Source organism: Calidris pugnax, unplaced genomic scaffold, assembly GCF_001431845.1.
Source record: "Calidris pugnax isolate Ruff unplaced genomic scaffold, ASM143184v1 scaffold24, whole genome shotgun sequence".
Taxonomy (NCBI): domain Eukaryota; kingdom Metazoa; phylum Chordata; class Aves; order Charadriiformes; family Scolopacidae; genus Calidris; species Calidris pugnax.
Window position 1 is genome coordinate 38538089 of NW_015090922.1, and position 15433 is coordinate 38553521.

Here is a 15433-nt window from a genome sequence, read left to right on the forward strand (position 1 = left end):
TCTGTTCTTTTTAGACTAAAGAAAAGATAGCATAAGATTGTTCCAGTGTCCTTGTTTACCTGTAGTGTAGGTACCATTTCAGAATGCAGTCTGATTCTTCAGGGTGCTCAGAATATATACAAAGCCTTTGGTACATTTAGTGCTTGACGTAAATTGCAGTCGAATCAGTGCATCCCTCTTTTAACGTCATGGAGTACTGTTAAGTATTAAAGTTGCTTGTTTTTTGTTTCCATGAAAAAAGATCCCAGTAGCTCCAGCTGTGCCTGCTGTCAGCTTGGTTCCACCTGCGTTTCCTGTCACAATGTCTGTCCCTCCTCCTGGTTACAGCGCAATTCCTCCCCCACCCTTCTTGCGAGCGAGTTTCAACCCTTCACAGCCACCTCCAGGTAAATTGGTAAAAATGAAGTTGAGTTTGTAATGAGTATTCTCAGTTTGTGTGCTTCTAGGTACACTGTGCTTTGTATAGTTTTCTGTCAGCTACTGGTTACTGTTTCAGCCAGTTGACCTTTGAATCTTTAATCTAGTATGAAATTTCGTATGGCTAACTTTATTTTTACCAGTGAATTCTGTCGAGAATAAGAATTACTGCAGAAAATTTTTTTTTAAACTTTGATAAAAGTGAACATTTAAAAATCCTTAAGATTTATCTCCTTTCTTTCAAAAATTTTGAAACTCCTAATTTTCTTCTTTGAATATTGCTGGCAGAAATGATTTTTAAAGATGGCCATGTAGATCATCTGCAGTGAAGGTGGGGTTGTTTTTGAAAACAGTAACCACTGATGCCTCTTCCATTTGTTTGCCAGTCTTCAGGGTGAATAATGTACGATGCCTCTTCAATTTGTTGTTTGCCAGTCTTCAGGGTGAATAATGTAGGCAGGCTTTTTCTGCAAAACTTCATTTTCTTCCCTAGTAATAATTTGTCATTTTTTTTCCAAACAGGTTACATGCCTCCCCCAGTTCCACCTGTGGTCCCACCACCTGTTGTCCCGCCACCTGTTGTCCCACCAGTTGTTCCAACACGTAAGTCTTGATTCTTCTAATAGTTGTTTGTTTGTTATGAAAAGATTAATTGTTTGATATGCTACTTGTTATTTAATCAAAAGCAAGTTAATCCTGTGTAATGGAAAATAGCAACACAGAAGTTATTGTGTAGATTGTTTAAACAGGTATTGAGAAAAAGGGTTACAGAGCTTTTCAAGTTGACTGAAAAATTATACTTACAATGGAGTTAAATAATTTGCCACAATTTTTTTTTAAGTATCATTTGTATGTATAGTTCAATATTTGAACCTGTCTGTGACAGATACATCTACTACTTGAGCTGTTTGGTGTTAGTCATTGAATAATTTATAATAATTTATTTTTGTTTAGACTTTTAACTGTATTCATTTAACATTTAAAAATATCTGTTAAAGAGTGCTGGTTGCCTAGGCTGCCTGCAGTTCATGGTCTCTACACAAAAAATTAAATATTGAAGTGCTGGTTGAGGGTAAGAATTTATTATCAAAAAGTATAACACTTTTTTAATTGATTTATCAGCCTGACCTCTGCCAAACTAATCTTGAAGGCTTGAATATATGATTACTGTGATACACTTATGTTATTTCTCTACAGCCTTAGTACAGCCTCCATTACCAATTGCACAAGAGACAATGAAGGATGTTCCTTTTACTAGCCTTGTTCTCCCAGTTGGCACAGTTACTAGCAATCTCGCTACTCCAACCTTATCTGCTGGAAGCGTTTTTAATCCTCTGCCAATCAACAAACCAGAACCAGATGAAAAGGGATCACATCTTACAGAACTTCAGATTTCTTCCAGTGAAAACAATAGATCTGGTAAGAAACGTCTTTATTGTCTGATAAGATTGCGTGCAGGAAACATCATACTTTTGAGGTGTTTTTTGCAGATTGTTGTCCATTGCATTCAAAACTACAGAGCAGGAAGTTTTAGGCTGGGTGTCCTTTTCAGTTTAATTTGGAGGAGTGATGGGAACCATTTTTGTCATCATCTGATCATTGATTTCTAGCAGCTTACGCTCAGGGATGTTTTCTTCATAGACTTGAGAAGTAAAGCTGAGACTGGGAGCCCTTTAGAAAACTTAAGAGTACATTCTTACTGCACAAGGGGCAATGGAAAGGAGCAGGAGAGGGTAGGAAAGTATAACATTTATAGAATGACATCAGAGGTTTTAATACTTCCCTTGCATAAATTGGGTGATCGCCATGGGGTTTGTTAGTTTTAAGCTGCTGTACATTCTTTACTCTGTGGAGATGTTCATTTCTGTGGCATAATGGCTGTTTATCATCAGTGTGATTAAGATTCTGTATGTTCATTATAGAAACTGAGACAGACCTTGTCAGCGGTATCATCACTGAATGCATTAACTGAATATGGATTAAGTTGCATTTTATTTTGACTGCCAAGTGTTACACTGGCATTTTCTGTTAATTGTTCTTCTTGTTGCTGCATTTTAGTGCAGAGTGATGTGCCGAGTAGCTCTGGACTTGTTGGAGGAGTGCAGCCACCCAGCGTCTCAAGCAGTTCCGGGCTTACTGGAGAAGGGCCACCATCCAGTGTCTCAAGTAGCTCTGGACTTGCAGGAGGAGTACAGCCACCCAGTGTTTCAAGCAGCTCTGGACTTGTAGGAGGAGTGCAACCACCAACTGTTTCAAGCAGTTCTGGTCTTGCAGGAGGAGTGCAGCTACCTACTGTCTCCAGTAGCTCTTCTCTTGCTGGCGGCGTTCAGCCAACCAGTGTATCCAGTAGCCCTGGACTTATGGCTGGAGTGCAACCACCAAATGTCTCAAGTAGCTCAGGGCTTCTAGCTGGCGTGCATCCACCCAGTGTCTCAAGCAGCCCTGGCCTTCTGACAGGAATGCAGCCACCCAATGTCTCAAGCAGCTCAGGAGTTCTGGCAGGAATACAGCCACCGAGTGTCTCAAGCAACTCTGGGCTTCTCATAATGCCACCACCCAATGTTTCAAGTAGTTCTGGACTTATGGGAGTGCCACCACCAAATATTTCAAATAGTTCTGGACTTCTGGCAATGCAGCATCCAGCTGGAGTTCAAAACATGCCTCATTTAAATATTAGTAGTCAAAGGATGCCAGGAATGCCTCTCATAGATATCCGTCCAGGCCTAATGCCCCATTCACCTGGACCAAGGTTTCCATTAATGCAGCCAGGAATGCCACCCCAGCGTAGTATTCCTCCGCCAGCAATCCTTGATCCATCCCTTCACCCGCCACCTCGAGGTCCTTTTCCTCCAGGAGATATTTTTAATCAACCAGAAAGACCTTTTGGAACACCAGGAAGACAAAATATCGATAGCATTTCTAATCCGGAGAAAAGACTACCGCTTGGAGGAGATAATATTCAGCAGGAAGGAGACAGAGATTATCGCTTTCCTCCAGTGGAAAACCGAGATAATCTTAGCAGACCATCTCCAGTGGATGTCAGAGATCCTGTTGGACGACCACCAGTTGATCCAAGAGAGGCTATAGGAAGGCCTCCAGTAGATGGAAGAGAACATTTTGCAAGACCGCATGTAGACATGAGAGAAAATTTTGGAAGACCAGGTCTGGATAACCTTGGTCGAAGAGAGCATTTTGGTTTCAATTCAGACAAGCACTGGGGACAGAGAGGAGATTATGATGAAAGAGAGCACCATGCCTTCCCTATTTATGGTGGCCCTAAAGGCTTCCATGAAGACAGAGAGAGGTTTCGGCATGTAAACTATAGGTTTGATAGTAGAAGTGGTCCCAATTGGAATAGAGGATTTGAACAAGATGCTCACAGAGATTTTGATGACCGCAGAAGACCCTGGGAAAGACAGAGGGATAGGGATGACAGAGATTTTAATTTTTGCAGAGAAATTAACGGAAACAGGTTTGGAAGAGACAGAATGTCAAACAACTGGATCCCCCCTCCGCATCCACGGGTTTTTGAATATTTTGATGGGGCCACTTCCCAACGCAAAGCCGATAACATGCCCCAAGTAAACGGTGAAAATACAGAGACAGAAAGTCAGCCACCAACTGCACAGGGGCAGGACGATCCAGAACTTTATGAAAAACTGACATCTTCCGTCGAGATAAACAAAGAGAAGAGTGACACAGAAGCTGATATAGAAAGTGAACCAGTGGTAGAAAGCACAGAAACTGAGGGGACATAATCATCACTCAGTAGGTAAAAGATACCTTTTGTAAAGTTGTCATCTCTCTGTAATAGATAAATGGCTGACTGGACCGTAGCAGTTCACTTTTGTCTGCCAGAATTAAGTTAATCTGATGTTCATGTTCATCTTTCACTTAAATAACTGTACAACTGACTTGTATAGAACACTGTTCTTAATTTGAACATGGTAGGTAAACTTTTTTTTTTTAATTTCTCTCGTAAAGCATAAACTTGCCCCCACTTGCTTTTAATTTCACAAAGATAAAACAACAGCTTGTCAAACAAAGACTTCCTATGGAAGAAAATGGAATTTTTTAGATACTACCCTTAGGTTGGCTATCGAAATTGTTATACTTGAAAACAGGTGCTGGTGTATCTTGTCCGTGTTTTTAGGCTGCTGCAGAATTTTAAAGTATAGACAAAGCTGTGATATTTTATGTTCCTACAATTCGGCAGAAAAAGAAATGGCCCATGTTATTTAAGGAGCATAACACAGAGATTAAAAGTGATTTTGTAAAATCTGCACTATAGTCTCTGTTTTCTCTAAAGTAAGTGTTTGTGATTTGTTCCTCGTACTGCAGTGGGTTTAAAAAAAAAATGAAAAAGTACATTTTAATGTTGGGTGCATTTTGTTTTTAGATGCCAATAAAGCATATTTGTTTGATAACAGTGTTCTAGGTATTGTATTTTTTTAAAAACCTGCAAGCTCTAAAAACTTGGAATCAGCTATGATATGTGCTTAGCTAGTTGTTGCAAAAGGTTTCTATTACTTTTGTAAGACCAATGCAACAGTTATATGTGCAAGAAGCGTATGTTTTTTACATCAAAAATCATGCAGTCAGTTTATGTAAATACCGTGTATGTAAATATTTGTGTAAACTGTTTGTAGATACCTCTTTTTCTGTGCGTGCCTGTGTATGTGCATGCACTCACAGAATATTGTAGACAGTTCAATAAAACTGAAGTGAAACTAGGTTGTAAAAATTTGCCTTTCACCTTCTTTAGGTAGTAAGATAACAAAAGGTATTTCGCTGCAATACTGTCTGGCTTGTATTTACCTTCTCATGGTCATTGTTACGATGTTCTTACTACTTCTAGAAGGTGGAACATGATATAATGTAAGAATATCCAGTAGGATTTTAGTTTACTTTTTAAAATGCAGATATGCATGAAGCCAAAACTTAAGCAAATATTTGCATTGTCTTATTTTGTAATATATTTGGTATTCTGGATAGATAGCGGTAGTGTTCAAGTACTTTGTGGTTATTTGTTTATAGTAACTCAAAGTCCAGAAATGTTGCACGAAAAGTAAAAAGCTGTTGTTGGTCTAAAAACCCTACGTGTTTTTAACAGAAATAAGGGGGGCTTTATGGTTTGATGGCTTAATATTGAAGTAGAACCTCTTGTTAAATTGTTGATGAATTGGCTGCTGAGGTAAATGAGTAGCGCTGTTCTCTCCTGTGTCACCTACGCTGCTGCTTGTGTATCCTTTAAATTGGTGATGAAAGATTTGGCTATAGGGTAGTGTCAGATTTTTAATTTGTTCCACTCAAGTGCATTTTACCGACTTCTTTCAACATAACTTCTGTTAAAATTCTGTGTCTGAAAGCATCCTTCACTCAGTTTTGAGAAAGCTGATTTTTCTCTTGCATAATAGGATCCAAGGGTAGATTCTGTTACATGAACGTCCCTTTGGCAGCAGAAACATTTCTAGCTCAGATTAGAATTTCGATCTTTAAAATTAATGGGTTAACGTGCAAGTTTTAATTCCCCTTCTGCCTTCCCCCAAAGGGATGAAAGTATGAGACAGTCACTCAAGTGCAAAGCATAAGGATGCTTTTGAACGTAGGAGCAAGTTACGCATGTGGGTGTTGCCCCCTCCCTCTGGGAGGTGGGGTATTTTTTCATGGTTCAGTTTTTCAATTACTGGGACTTCTGGATAGCAAACAAACTGTCAGTTTAATGAAGGTGGCCCTTTGAAAGAGTGGACTTGAACGAATGATTCTTTCTCTACTGTGCAGGTAGTAATCATTAGGATGGAGCGAGTTATGCATTAAATAACTGTTGCTTTGTAATAGACCTTGCTGATGTGTTATTGCCAGAACGTGTCTCGGAAGTTGAGATGAACAATATTTTAAGGTAAAGGTACCTTCATGGCCAGACTCTGGCTCAAAGAACTTGACTGATGCTGCTGGACCACCTACTAGTAGTATTCCGGGCAGGCGGATACGGTTGTGTGGAAGTGCAAACACATAAGCTATAAGGATAATTTGAGAACTTAAGGGATTTTCTTTATTTAATATGTGCAGCTTGAAAAGGTTTCAGTCACAGACCACATAACTACTCAGAATCAAACACATATTGGCAGTAGCTTTACTTTCTCAAACATTTTATTAAATGCCTCTTTAAAACTGAAAGTTAATCTGTTTTTTTTCTTTTTCTAAACTGGGACTGGCAGTATTCTAAATTGCTCATAGTGTGGTGGTTTAGGTAAATTACCAGGTGAGAGATGTTAAAGAATTTGGTTGGTAACGGTATAAAACAATGTATTATTTAATGATTTTTCATCTTTGTTAGTATCTTCCAAGCATTAATAAATTGGCTACTGTACATATGTGTTATACCATCAATTTCTAACAATTATTTTATTCTTTTGTAGAATAAAAATTTGTTATGCAGTCTTCAGTTGCATCATGTTTACAGCTAGAACGGTTCCATTCTTTATTTTATTAACGTAGCATGCAGACAAATATTACCAAAATAGCTCTATTCAGAACCTTAGAAGGGTCTTCATGTTACCAAAACGGTATGGTTTCTTTATCTTGCCAGTTGGAATTTTTCAATCTTTCAGAGTTTGAGTGAAGACTTTCCTTTCTAGATTAAGCCATCGTAAGCCAACATGTGCGCTGAAAGGAGCTGACCCGAGAGCCAGAGCAGTTCTGTGGTGTGGGTCACAGTAGTGATGTGTAATTTTTGCTGCTGTGAAGGAAAGAGTGAAAAGGGAAAGAAAGAAGATGGGGGCTGGGCATTTAGGCAGCAGTTCTGGCTTATGCCTATTTAAAGCTGACTGTAGAGATGGGAGGTGTCAGTTCTAGCAACTGAAGAAGCTGATCTGCTATTTATATAAGTGAGACACATAGTGAAAAATCCTTCAGGTAGCTCTGCAGGCAACACAATATATTTAGGCATGCACATTTACTTGAAAACTTTCTAATTTAGCAAGTTGTTTGATATATTTATTACCTTTTTGAACAGCTTGTGATTCTGATCTTACACTATACTGTATTTAAGCAGAATGCTATGTCTGTGAAGATTACAAAGATGAAACATGGTCTCCGTTTGCTCTAAGGGTATGATTTCTTTGCTGAAGCCTTTTTCACTGAAACATTGGTAGACTTTCATTTTTGTATGTAGTGCTTCACATTGTTATTACAAACTCAAGGGAATAGAGTCTGTTAGATTCTTTTGCTTCAGTAGAGTATGGTATCGTTCTTCAAGCCATTTCAGTGATTTAAATAGTTTTATTTATGAAATGAAAGTACTCTTACCCTGAATAAAAGCAAGATGGGAATACTGTAATGAAGCCTGTAGTGTGGCATGCACGGGCATTGTTTAAGCACAGTTGAAAAATTAAAAATTAAACCCGTCTATAGAAGGTATTTAGAAAGTAAGCCAATTTATTGCAGAATTCTCTCAAAATACAGTGTCAGCAGTTTTGAACATGCGCAGGGATACGTTACACCCATCAGCGCTTAAGAGTACTCATTTTCTTGATTTGTGTTCCCCTAACTCAGATCTTTGGGTCATTTGATTTGAAACTGGAAAAAATGGATCTCAAATTTCATTCTTTGTATTTTCAGTAATGTATCTAAAAATAGCATCATAACAAAGGGTGGTTTTTTTTTCCCTTGGCACTGAACAGATAGAATTTTAAAACCTATTCAAAGTATCAGGAGTTGTCAAGAGTAAATAGGACAATTTTTTGTTATTGTTAATTTAAGTAATGAAAGGATCTTTCTTTCCTTGTTGACAGCTATTGCTGATTCTTTGAATTTTGTGTTGGTCACATTTTTCCTTTCAAGTGCTGAGCTGTGCTGTGAAGCCATCTGCTTGGGTAGATGAGAGATTGATTTAAAAAGCATAAAGGCAGGATATTCTTCTTTAATTTGAAGCTGTTTATTTGAACAATAATAGCAAAAGCATCTTTCTGCCATGTTCCTTTACTATATTCATTTACCTCACTAAAAACTTTGCAGTGGCACAGAAAATACCATATTGCAAGACTTTCTTAATTGTAACCAGTCTTATATTTTTTCTTGAAGGATCGTCTTAGTGATGTTATTCACTTCACTTAGTCTGTACAAGTTCTTTGGGTATTCAGTACAAATTTTGAATTTTATTAACATATGTACATGATATTTCATAGCCAAGTCAAGTAGAGCCACTAAAAAGAAAATCTGTGACATCTTTCAGAGTAATAATTTCCAGCAAAGGTGTGTAGGATCTGAAAAGTTATTTTTGTCAGTGATGGGATGGTTTGAAAGTTTGTTAATAGGATTTTTGTTGAAGTTGGTAAGTTGTAAAATTGTATTGTTGTAATTTTTGTATTCCTTTCTGTCTTGCACAAACTTGATGGAAAAGGGTAGTCTCATTGAATATCCTACTCTTAGTATTTTTTTGGATGCTCTGCTACCAAAGATTAGAGGAGGGGAAGGATTAGTGGTCCGTGCACTCTTAAAACAAGAGGTTCTAAAGATATGATTGTGCAGTTGAAGGTATTGTCTTTTCTTAAGTTTAAAATGCACATTTCAGCACTTGCATAGTAACAGTGATATTCGTGGTATGACTGGTTTACTAGTCTTACTCTGTACTTTGTCATTTTTCTTTTAACGTTAACTCACTAATGCTAATTTTATATTTTCTCTTCTCCCTATCAGATGGAATCGTACTAATGCCCTCAGACTAGGGGACTACTTTGTGCTTCACAAAAAAAAAAAATCTGGTCAGAGAGTATTTTAACTTCTAGATAGATTAGTTGAACATTTTTTTTCCTTTCTGTTTTAATGCTTTAATGCTGCAATTTTCTTCTTGAATGATTTTCTCTCTGCATATCTGTGTTATAACAGATATGTGTTCACATTAGCGTGTATCAAACTTTCTGTTGAAATACAGAAAAATTCTGAGATTCTTTAAAGTAGGTGACTTGTCATGTTTCTAAAGCTAGGGTAGACCTCTCAGCCACGTTGGTTTGTATACTGGAACATTGTAATTGTGTTGGAACATTATAATTGCATGCAAGTCAGTGCAAAAAAGCCTTAATAGGTGAAGAGTGTTAAATGGATATTGAATTGTTAACTCACTTGCAGATTGGTAGGATTCACATAGGCCATAGATAGAAGAACTTTGGATCTGAATGTCACTTCCACACTAAAGGAGAGATCGTATTGTAATTGGGAAAATAAGAAATGCAGCTTTGTCTTTATAACAGCAGGAATGAAGTAGAAATAATCTTAGTATTTAAAGTCCTTTCGAAAAAATCCATCCGCCTTCATCTAGTCAAAAGGAAGGTTTATTATTGTCACTTAAGTTGATCAAGGGAAAAAATCACTTCAGATTTATGCTGTTTCAGAGGTGATCAGATCTCATTCAGCAGTGCAGTGAAATGCAGTCTTAAGCGTGCCTTAAGTTTTTCCCTCTGAAGAGGAGCATATATTTCCAACTTTAGACAGAAGTGTGGACAAAATCAGTACATTTTTCTCTGCAGAATTTGAAGTGTAGTTTCGGGTTCAGTGATTTTCTTCAAGAAAATCTTTGTCACTTTCTTAATGTAAATACATAAATACCAAATGTACACTCAACTTCTAAAACGTTTACTGGAAGTTATACTCATTTGTCCAGTTAATTTTTCATTTACTTCAACGTACCTGCAATACATTATTTTGTCAAGTGGTGCCATCACAGAATTCCTCTTACCACAGATTAGGAATACTTTTGAATTATGTAATTCAGGTGCATAATTGAGTTATTTAAATTGAGGACAACCATAAGTCTTTCTCTTGAATCTTGAGGATTTCTTGTACAGTACAACTACCAGTGTAGGTAATTCACTATTGAGAACCTTACTGTTCAAGGTATCTGTGATTGAAAGTAAAATACTGAAAACCAATTTAAATGCTTGCTGATTAATTTGGAATTCTTTTATTTATTAAAAGCAATTTTGAAATTTCATGTTGCTTAAAAAGTTCACCATATTAAAATATGAACGTGATGGGCTGTAGTTCTATGAATTGATAAAATGAGTGAGGCGCCCGTTATTTTTATGAGGATGAAAAACCTTGAAGTGATTAGGATAAACGTGTTATTTATACCAAATATAGAAATGTAGTCTTTACATTTCCTACACACAGTTTCTGTGTGTATATTTTATACATGCTTTACACCTGCAATCCTCGTTGCATGATCAGAACCACTGTGGAAAACAGGAAATGGCATGAAATGGCAAATTGTAGCAGACATCAGGAATGCTGCACAGATTGGATCTCTGTGTAAACCAGTGGACAGATAATGTTGTTTGAGATGGATGACAATGTTGTTATAGCTTGGCAGCCTAATTTGAAATTGGGTAAAACCTCAGTTACAAAGTGTGAGTAAACCTTTCTTTTTTTTTTTTTTAGTTTCAAGAAAAGTTAATGCACACATTCTGATTAAATATTCACTAATAACAAGCAAGCATCCAAAGATTTTACGTAGTCATGAGCATTTTTCTTAATGTTGCTTGAACCTTAATTAAAAGCAAACAAACAGAAAAGTAGTAGATATTGCAGAACCCAGGTAAAAGTGTGATAAAGAACTATCTTATTTGCAAGGAATGTGCTGAACTGAGATGTCAGTTTAAAATCCAAGATTTTTTTTGTTCCTGGTTTGTGTTATCTCCCATTCCAAATACTGACCTTGTTGGGGCTCCACTCTGAACACTGGTTAGAGGATATTCTGATTAATGCATATATATCCTGTCTAATATGTATTGCATCACTGGAATAGAGACACAGCTAGTGGGAAGTTGGGAGTGATGTTGTTTGGGGTAAAACCATCAGAGAAATCAGAAGAGGAGATTACTGAATTGTGTGAACCATGAATCTGAAACATCGCTGTTGAGGAATGGCTGCTTAGTACAGAGATAATTGCTAATCACTTTGAAGTATATCAGGGTGCATTTCACAATACTGTCCCAGTTTGGAAAGTCCTGGCTACAGTATCATTTGCTTTCTGCCATCTCTAGAAAATACAGTTTTCTTGATGAAAATGGTTACAAGACCTTTCGTGCTATTTCTAGAGACTTTGAAATAATGCTGCTTCAGTCTTAGTACTAGACCAGCGTGTGACATACCAAGGGTGAAGAATTGGCTGCTTTTGGCTTCAGTGGATCCAGAATTTCAGACGCTTTGTCTTGCGCGTCTCAGTTTCTTCTTCAGTGGCCTTTAGAAAAGCAGGTGGTAAAAGATTATCTGCTTCTAGTTTCATTGATTTTTCTACTGTTTTTAAGCCCAAAGCTTTCTAGGGAATAATTTTTCCTCTTTCAAATCCTGTTCCCCGTGTAAGTATTTGTGAGCAGGCAGCCCTAAGAAAGATTGTTTTGAGGTTCTGAGGGTATGGTGGAATAGATTGTATAGAATGTCTGAAAAAAAATATAATTGCAAGCTCTATACTTACCCTCTGCTAGGAAATTCATACAATGAAAGAAAGCAAGCAAATTAAAGCTAGTTAAATGCTTTGGTCTTATCTTCTGGCTCTCCCAAAGTGATCACACTTTCTAAGTAGGTCTCACTGCAGCAGGGAGAGCAGCCCTGTAACTCATGGTCACTGTTCTTTGGTTAGAATCCATTACATCCTCTAGCTCTCTCTTCCCCCTCCGCTTACTGCTCTTTTGAAAGGTTGTGTTTTATTTAAACAGCATTTTTTTTTTTCAAATGATTTCAAGAAAAACGAATGCACTAGGTTAATAAAGTTTTTTAATTAATTTTAGAATGCGCTGCCTAACTCTCAATAAATTTCCTTCTCCAATGAAAAGTGCTTACATTTCTGTATTAACTAGAATAGAAATAAGAATGGATGACATGTAAAAAAAAAGAAATAAAATTTTTAACCAAAATTACAGATTTTGTCATGATAGTCTGGTTCCAGCATGTTCAAGAGCATAACTAAAATGGCATTTTTTCCCCTCACCCAGCAGTTTACTCTGTCTCTGGTCTGCAGCTTGAAAAGTTACACAAAAGTGAGAGTGACCTCAGGAGCTCTGTTCCACACAACACTTGCACACTGTAGTGAATTCCAAGGTCTTACATTTCCCTTCTCCATTCCTCGCATTGTCATCAGACATTTTGGTCTTTCTTACTCACAGTGAAGAAATTTAACCAATAAATTGGATGAGAATGATGGAAGAGTTTCACTTTTCCCAAGTTGGAGAATTAATTTGTTCTAAATGTCTCTCATCTTGATACAGAAAAGCAGGCAAATAGAAGTCCAAAAGGAAAAAATACATGAAAGCAATTTTCCTAAACTTTTCTGGCATTTTATGGGTAAGAAAATACGACCCAAGAAAAGTCTGCTAGAGAACTGGAAAGGTTTTTTAATTAATGGTTTGTTTTACCATCTCATTGGCTTTTTTTGAAAGCCATCTGTTTGAAAATTGTATTTTCTTAGAGGTCCTTCCCAAGAAATTCCACTGTTGTTATTGGGGGGCGTACAGGAGAGGTGATGAGGGACTTTTTAGCATGGAGTGGAGCGATAAGACGAGGGGGAATGGTTTTAAACTAGAAGAGAGGAGATTGAGATTAGATTTTAGGAAGAAATTCTTTCCTGTGAGGGTGGTGAGACACTGGAACAGGTTGCCCAGAGAAGCTGTGGCTGCCCCATCCCTGGAGGGGTTCAAGGCCAGGCTGGATGGGGCTTTGAGCAACCTGCTCTAGTGGGAGGTGTCCCTGCCCATGGCAGGGGGTTGGAACTTGATGATCTTTAAGGTCCCTTCCAACCCGAAACATTCTAAGATTCTGATTCTTTTTTCTCATTAATTTTTTTCAAAGCAAGAACCTATTAAGCATATTATAATACAGCTTTGAAATTATACAACTTGTCTTAGAGTAATTACCTAGCATGGACTTGAGCTACATACCACAAGAGATACTATGTATACATTATTGTGGAACTACTGATGTATGTGTATATATCCATTTTATAGAAGCTCCGGGAAAGCTTAGCCACAGAATTTAACAGTCAGCACCATATGAAAGGAGACACGAAGTGCAGTGTGAATTCTTGCTGTCCTCCTTACACTCATCATGGTGTCCCTGTGGCTGAGGCATCTTTGCTTTGTCTTCCACTCGTGCTGTGTCAGAGGAGTCAAAGTTAGACCTAGGTGTGTTCACACAGAGAATTTAGTGTCTCTGAAAAGCAGGTGAATATTTAAAAATCTAGATATTAAGTTAGGGTTTTAAATTTAGCTTGCTATGAGACATTTGGTTGTTTACCCTTTAGACCATTTGGTGGTTAGGATCTCACTTCCAAAGTAAAATGAAACAACATGTTGCTGCGTACGTAGGAAAGGGCCAGTCTTGGTGGTGATCGATTTTGTGATGTGGGAGTCTAAATTCCCAGCCTTATACTCTAGAAAATGGTGGTCTGGTGCACTATAGCAGACAAAGCCTTAATTACTCTGGCACTTAATTACTATGCCATAAAACCAACGACTGTTTTCATCTCAGGCTACATGGTAATGCAGGGAGTGCAAGGAGGTCCAGGCGAAGGACCTGTAGGGTGGGCTGGTGTTGAGCCATGGGGACACAAAGCTCCCACACACCTGGTGATCAAGGTTTTCCTTTCTGCCCGAGCTACAATAACAGTATTACTACAGCAGGCAGCAAATTAGTCTTTTTATACTGAACTTTGTCACATGGTTAATATTTATAAATAGGAGAATATTTGAAGTATTTGAATACATAGTTTGAATTAATCATTGCTGGCAGGTCAGATCTGTGAACCAAGGGCTCTACTTGAAAGGAACCCTGCGACCAGCAAGAAAGATGAGAGATGATAAAAGCGCTGTAGGGGCTTGTTTGGATTGTTCCGAAACGGAATTGTGTCTGAAGATGTGGTTGGCGTGTGATTCCTATTTCTAGGTCTCATTTTCTGTGAAAAGGCCAAGAGTTAAATTCTGAAACTTTTCAAGGTTCAGATCTTCTGAAATACTAGCAGTAGGTGGATACCTCAAATACACCGTTTACTTGCATTTGCTTTCCCAGTCCTCATGTGGTCTTGCTTGGTAACAGCTGGCTGTATCCTGTAGCCTGGCTGTATCCTGTAGCCATCACTGATCCTAACCAAGATGTTCTTGGTTTCCTCCAGGGGCCTTTTGAATCCTTCTCATGCATTTGCTCTCCATTTCTAAAGAGTTTGAAGTAGGAAATCTGATGTGTTTTCATTTGGCATAAAATCTCTAGTGGAGTGATAAAACACTTCTCCAATATGTATTTTCCCTCTTGATTTGTTTTCTTTGGCAAAAACTTTGCAGTCAGCATTTCAAAGCTGATTATTATATCACGGTTTCCAGTGTCTTCAGTCTGAAAGTTTTCATGAGTTTTGAAGGAATGCTTTCTATATACTCTTGGTATTTCTTTCTGCTTTCCCCACCTACATAAAGCAGTGGTGTCTAGCCAGCCACTGCAACTTACTTTATCATCTTCTTAAGAGGGAAGGTCAAGTGTGTCCCCAAAAGATAGTTGCAGGTTCTGTGAAGAGCAGCTCCTCAGGGTATGCGCAGCAAGAGGAGAGTGTGAAAAGAGTGACTCTGTCTTGCCAGGACACCTCATCCAATTTTTGAACCCCTCCTTGCAGCTGGTCCCTGGATGCATGAAGACAAGAATCAGTTGCTCCCCTAGTTAACTAGCTGGGTGCTCAGGGACCTTAGATAAGTTAGAAGGCCAGCAGCTGGCTGTCCCTTTCATCAAGTGTGGCCAGTTCTGGCATATTTGTTGGGAACACTTGAAATGCCAAGCAACGCGAAGTGTGGCCAGTTCTGCAGTTCTGGCATATTTGTTGGGAACACTTGAAATGCCAAGCAACGCTCTGAACCCTACTATGACCCCTGAAGTACGCAGATACTGGCTATTGCAAGGTCTTGTCTGTGCCACGAGGCAAACACTCCCTTCAGCACACACCTTTTTCTGCCTCTTCTTTAAAAACAAAACACTCTTTGATTATTTA

At 38.1% G+C, this 15433-nt stretch overlaps 1 protein-coding gene across 4 annotated transcripts in view; it reads left to right on the plus strand.

The window, feature by feature from the left end:
* The window catches only part of SCAF8 (SR-related CTD-associated factor 8), a 192912-nt gene that overhangs the window by 49203 nt on the left and 128276 nt on the right, over positions 1 to 15433 (plus strand). For 2 of the 4 annotated variants that reach the window (XM_014950665.1, XM_014950664.1), the window contains exons 17-20: positions 242 to 386; positions 940 to 1020; positions 1615 to 1836; positions 2476 to 4189. In XM_014950665.1, the coding sequence (XP_014806151.1) occupies positions 242 to 386; positions 940 to 1020; positions 1615 to 1836; positions 2476 to 4175 (2148 nt within the window). In that variant the 3' untranslated portion in view covers positions 4176 to 4189. Of the gene's footprint in view, positions 1 to 241; positions 387 to 939; positions 1021 to 1614; positions 1837 to 2475; positions 4845 to 15433 lie in introns of those variants that run through there. The other 2 variants (XM_014950662.1, XM_014950666.1) reach the window with 1 other exon arrangement.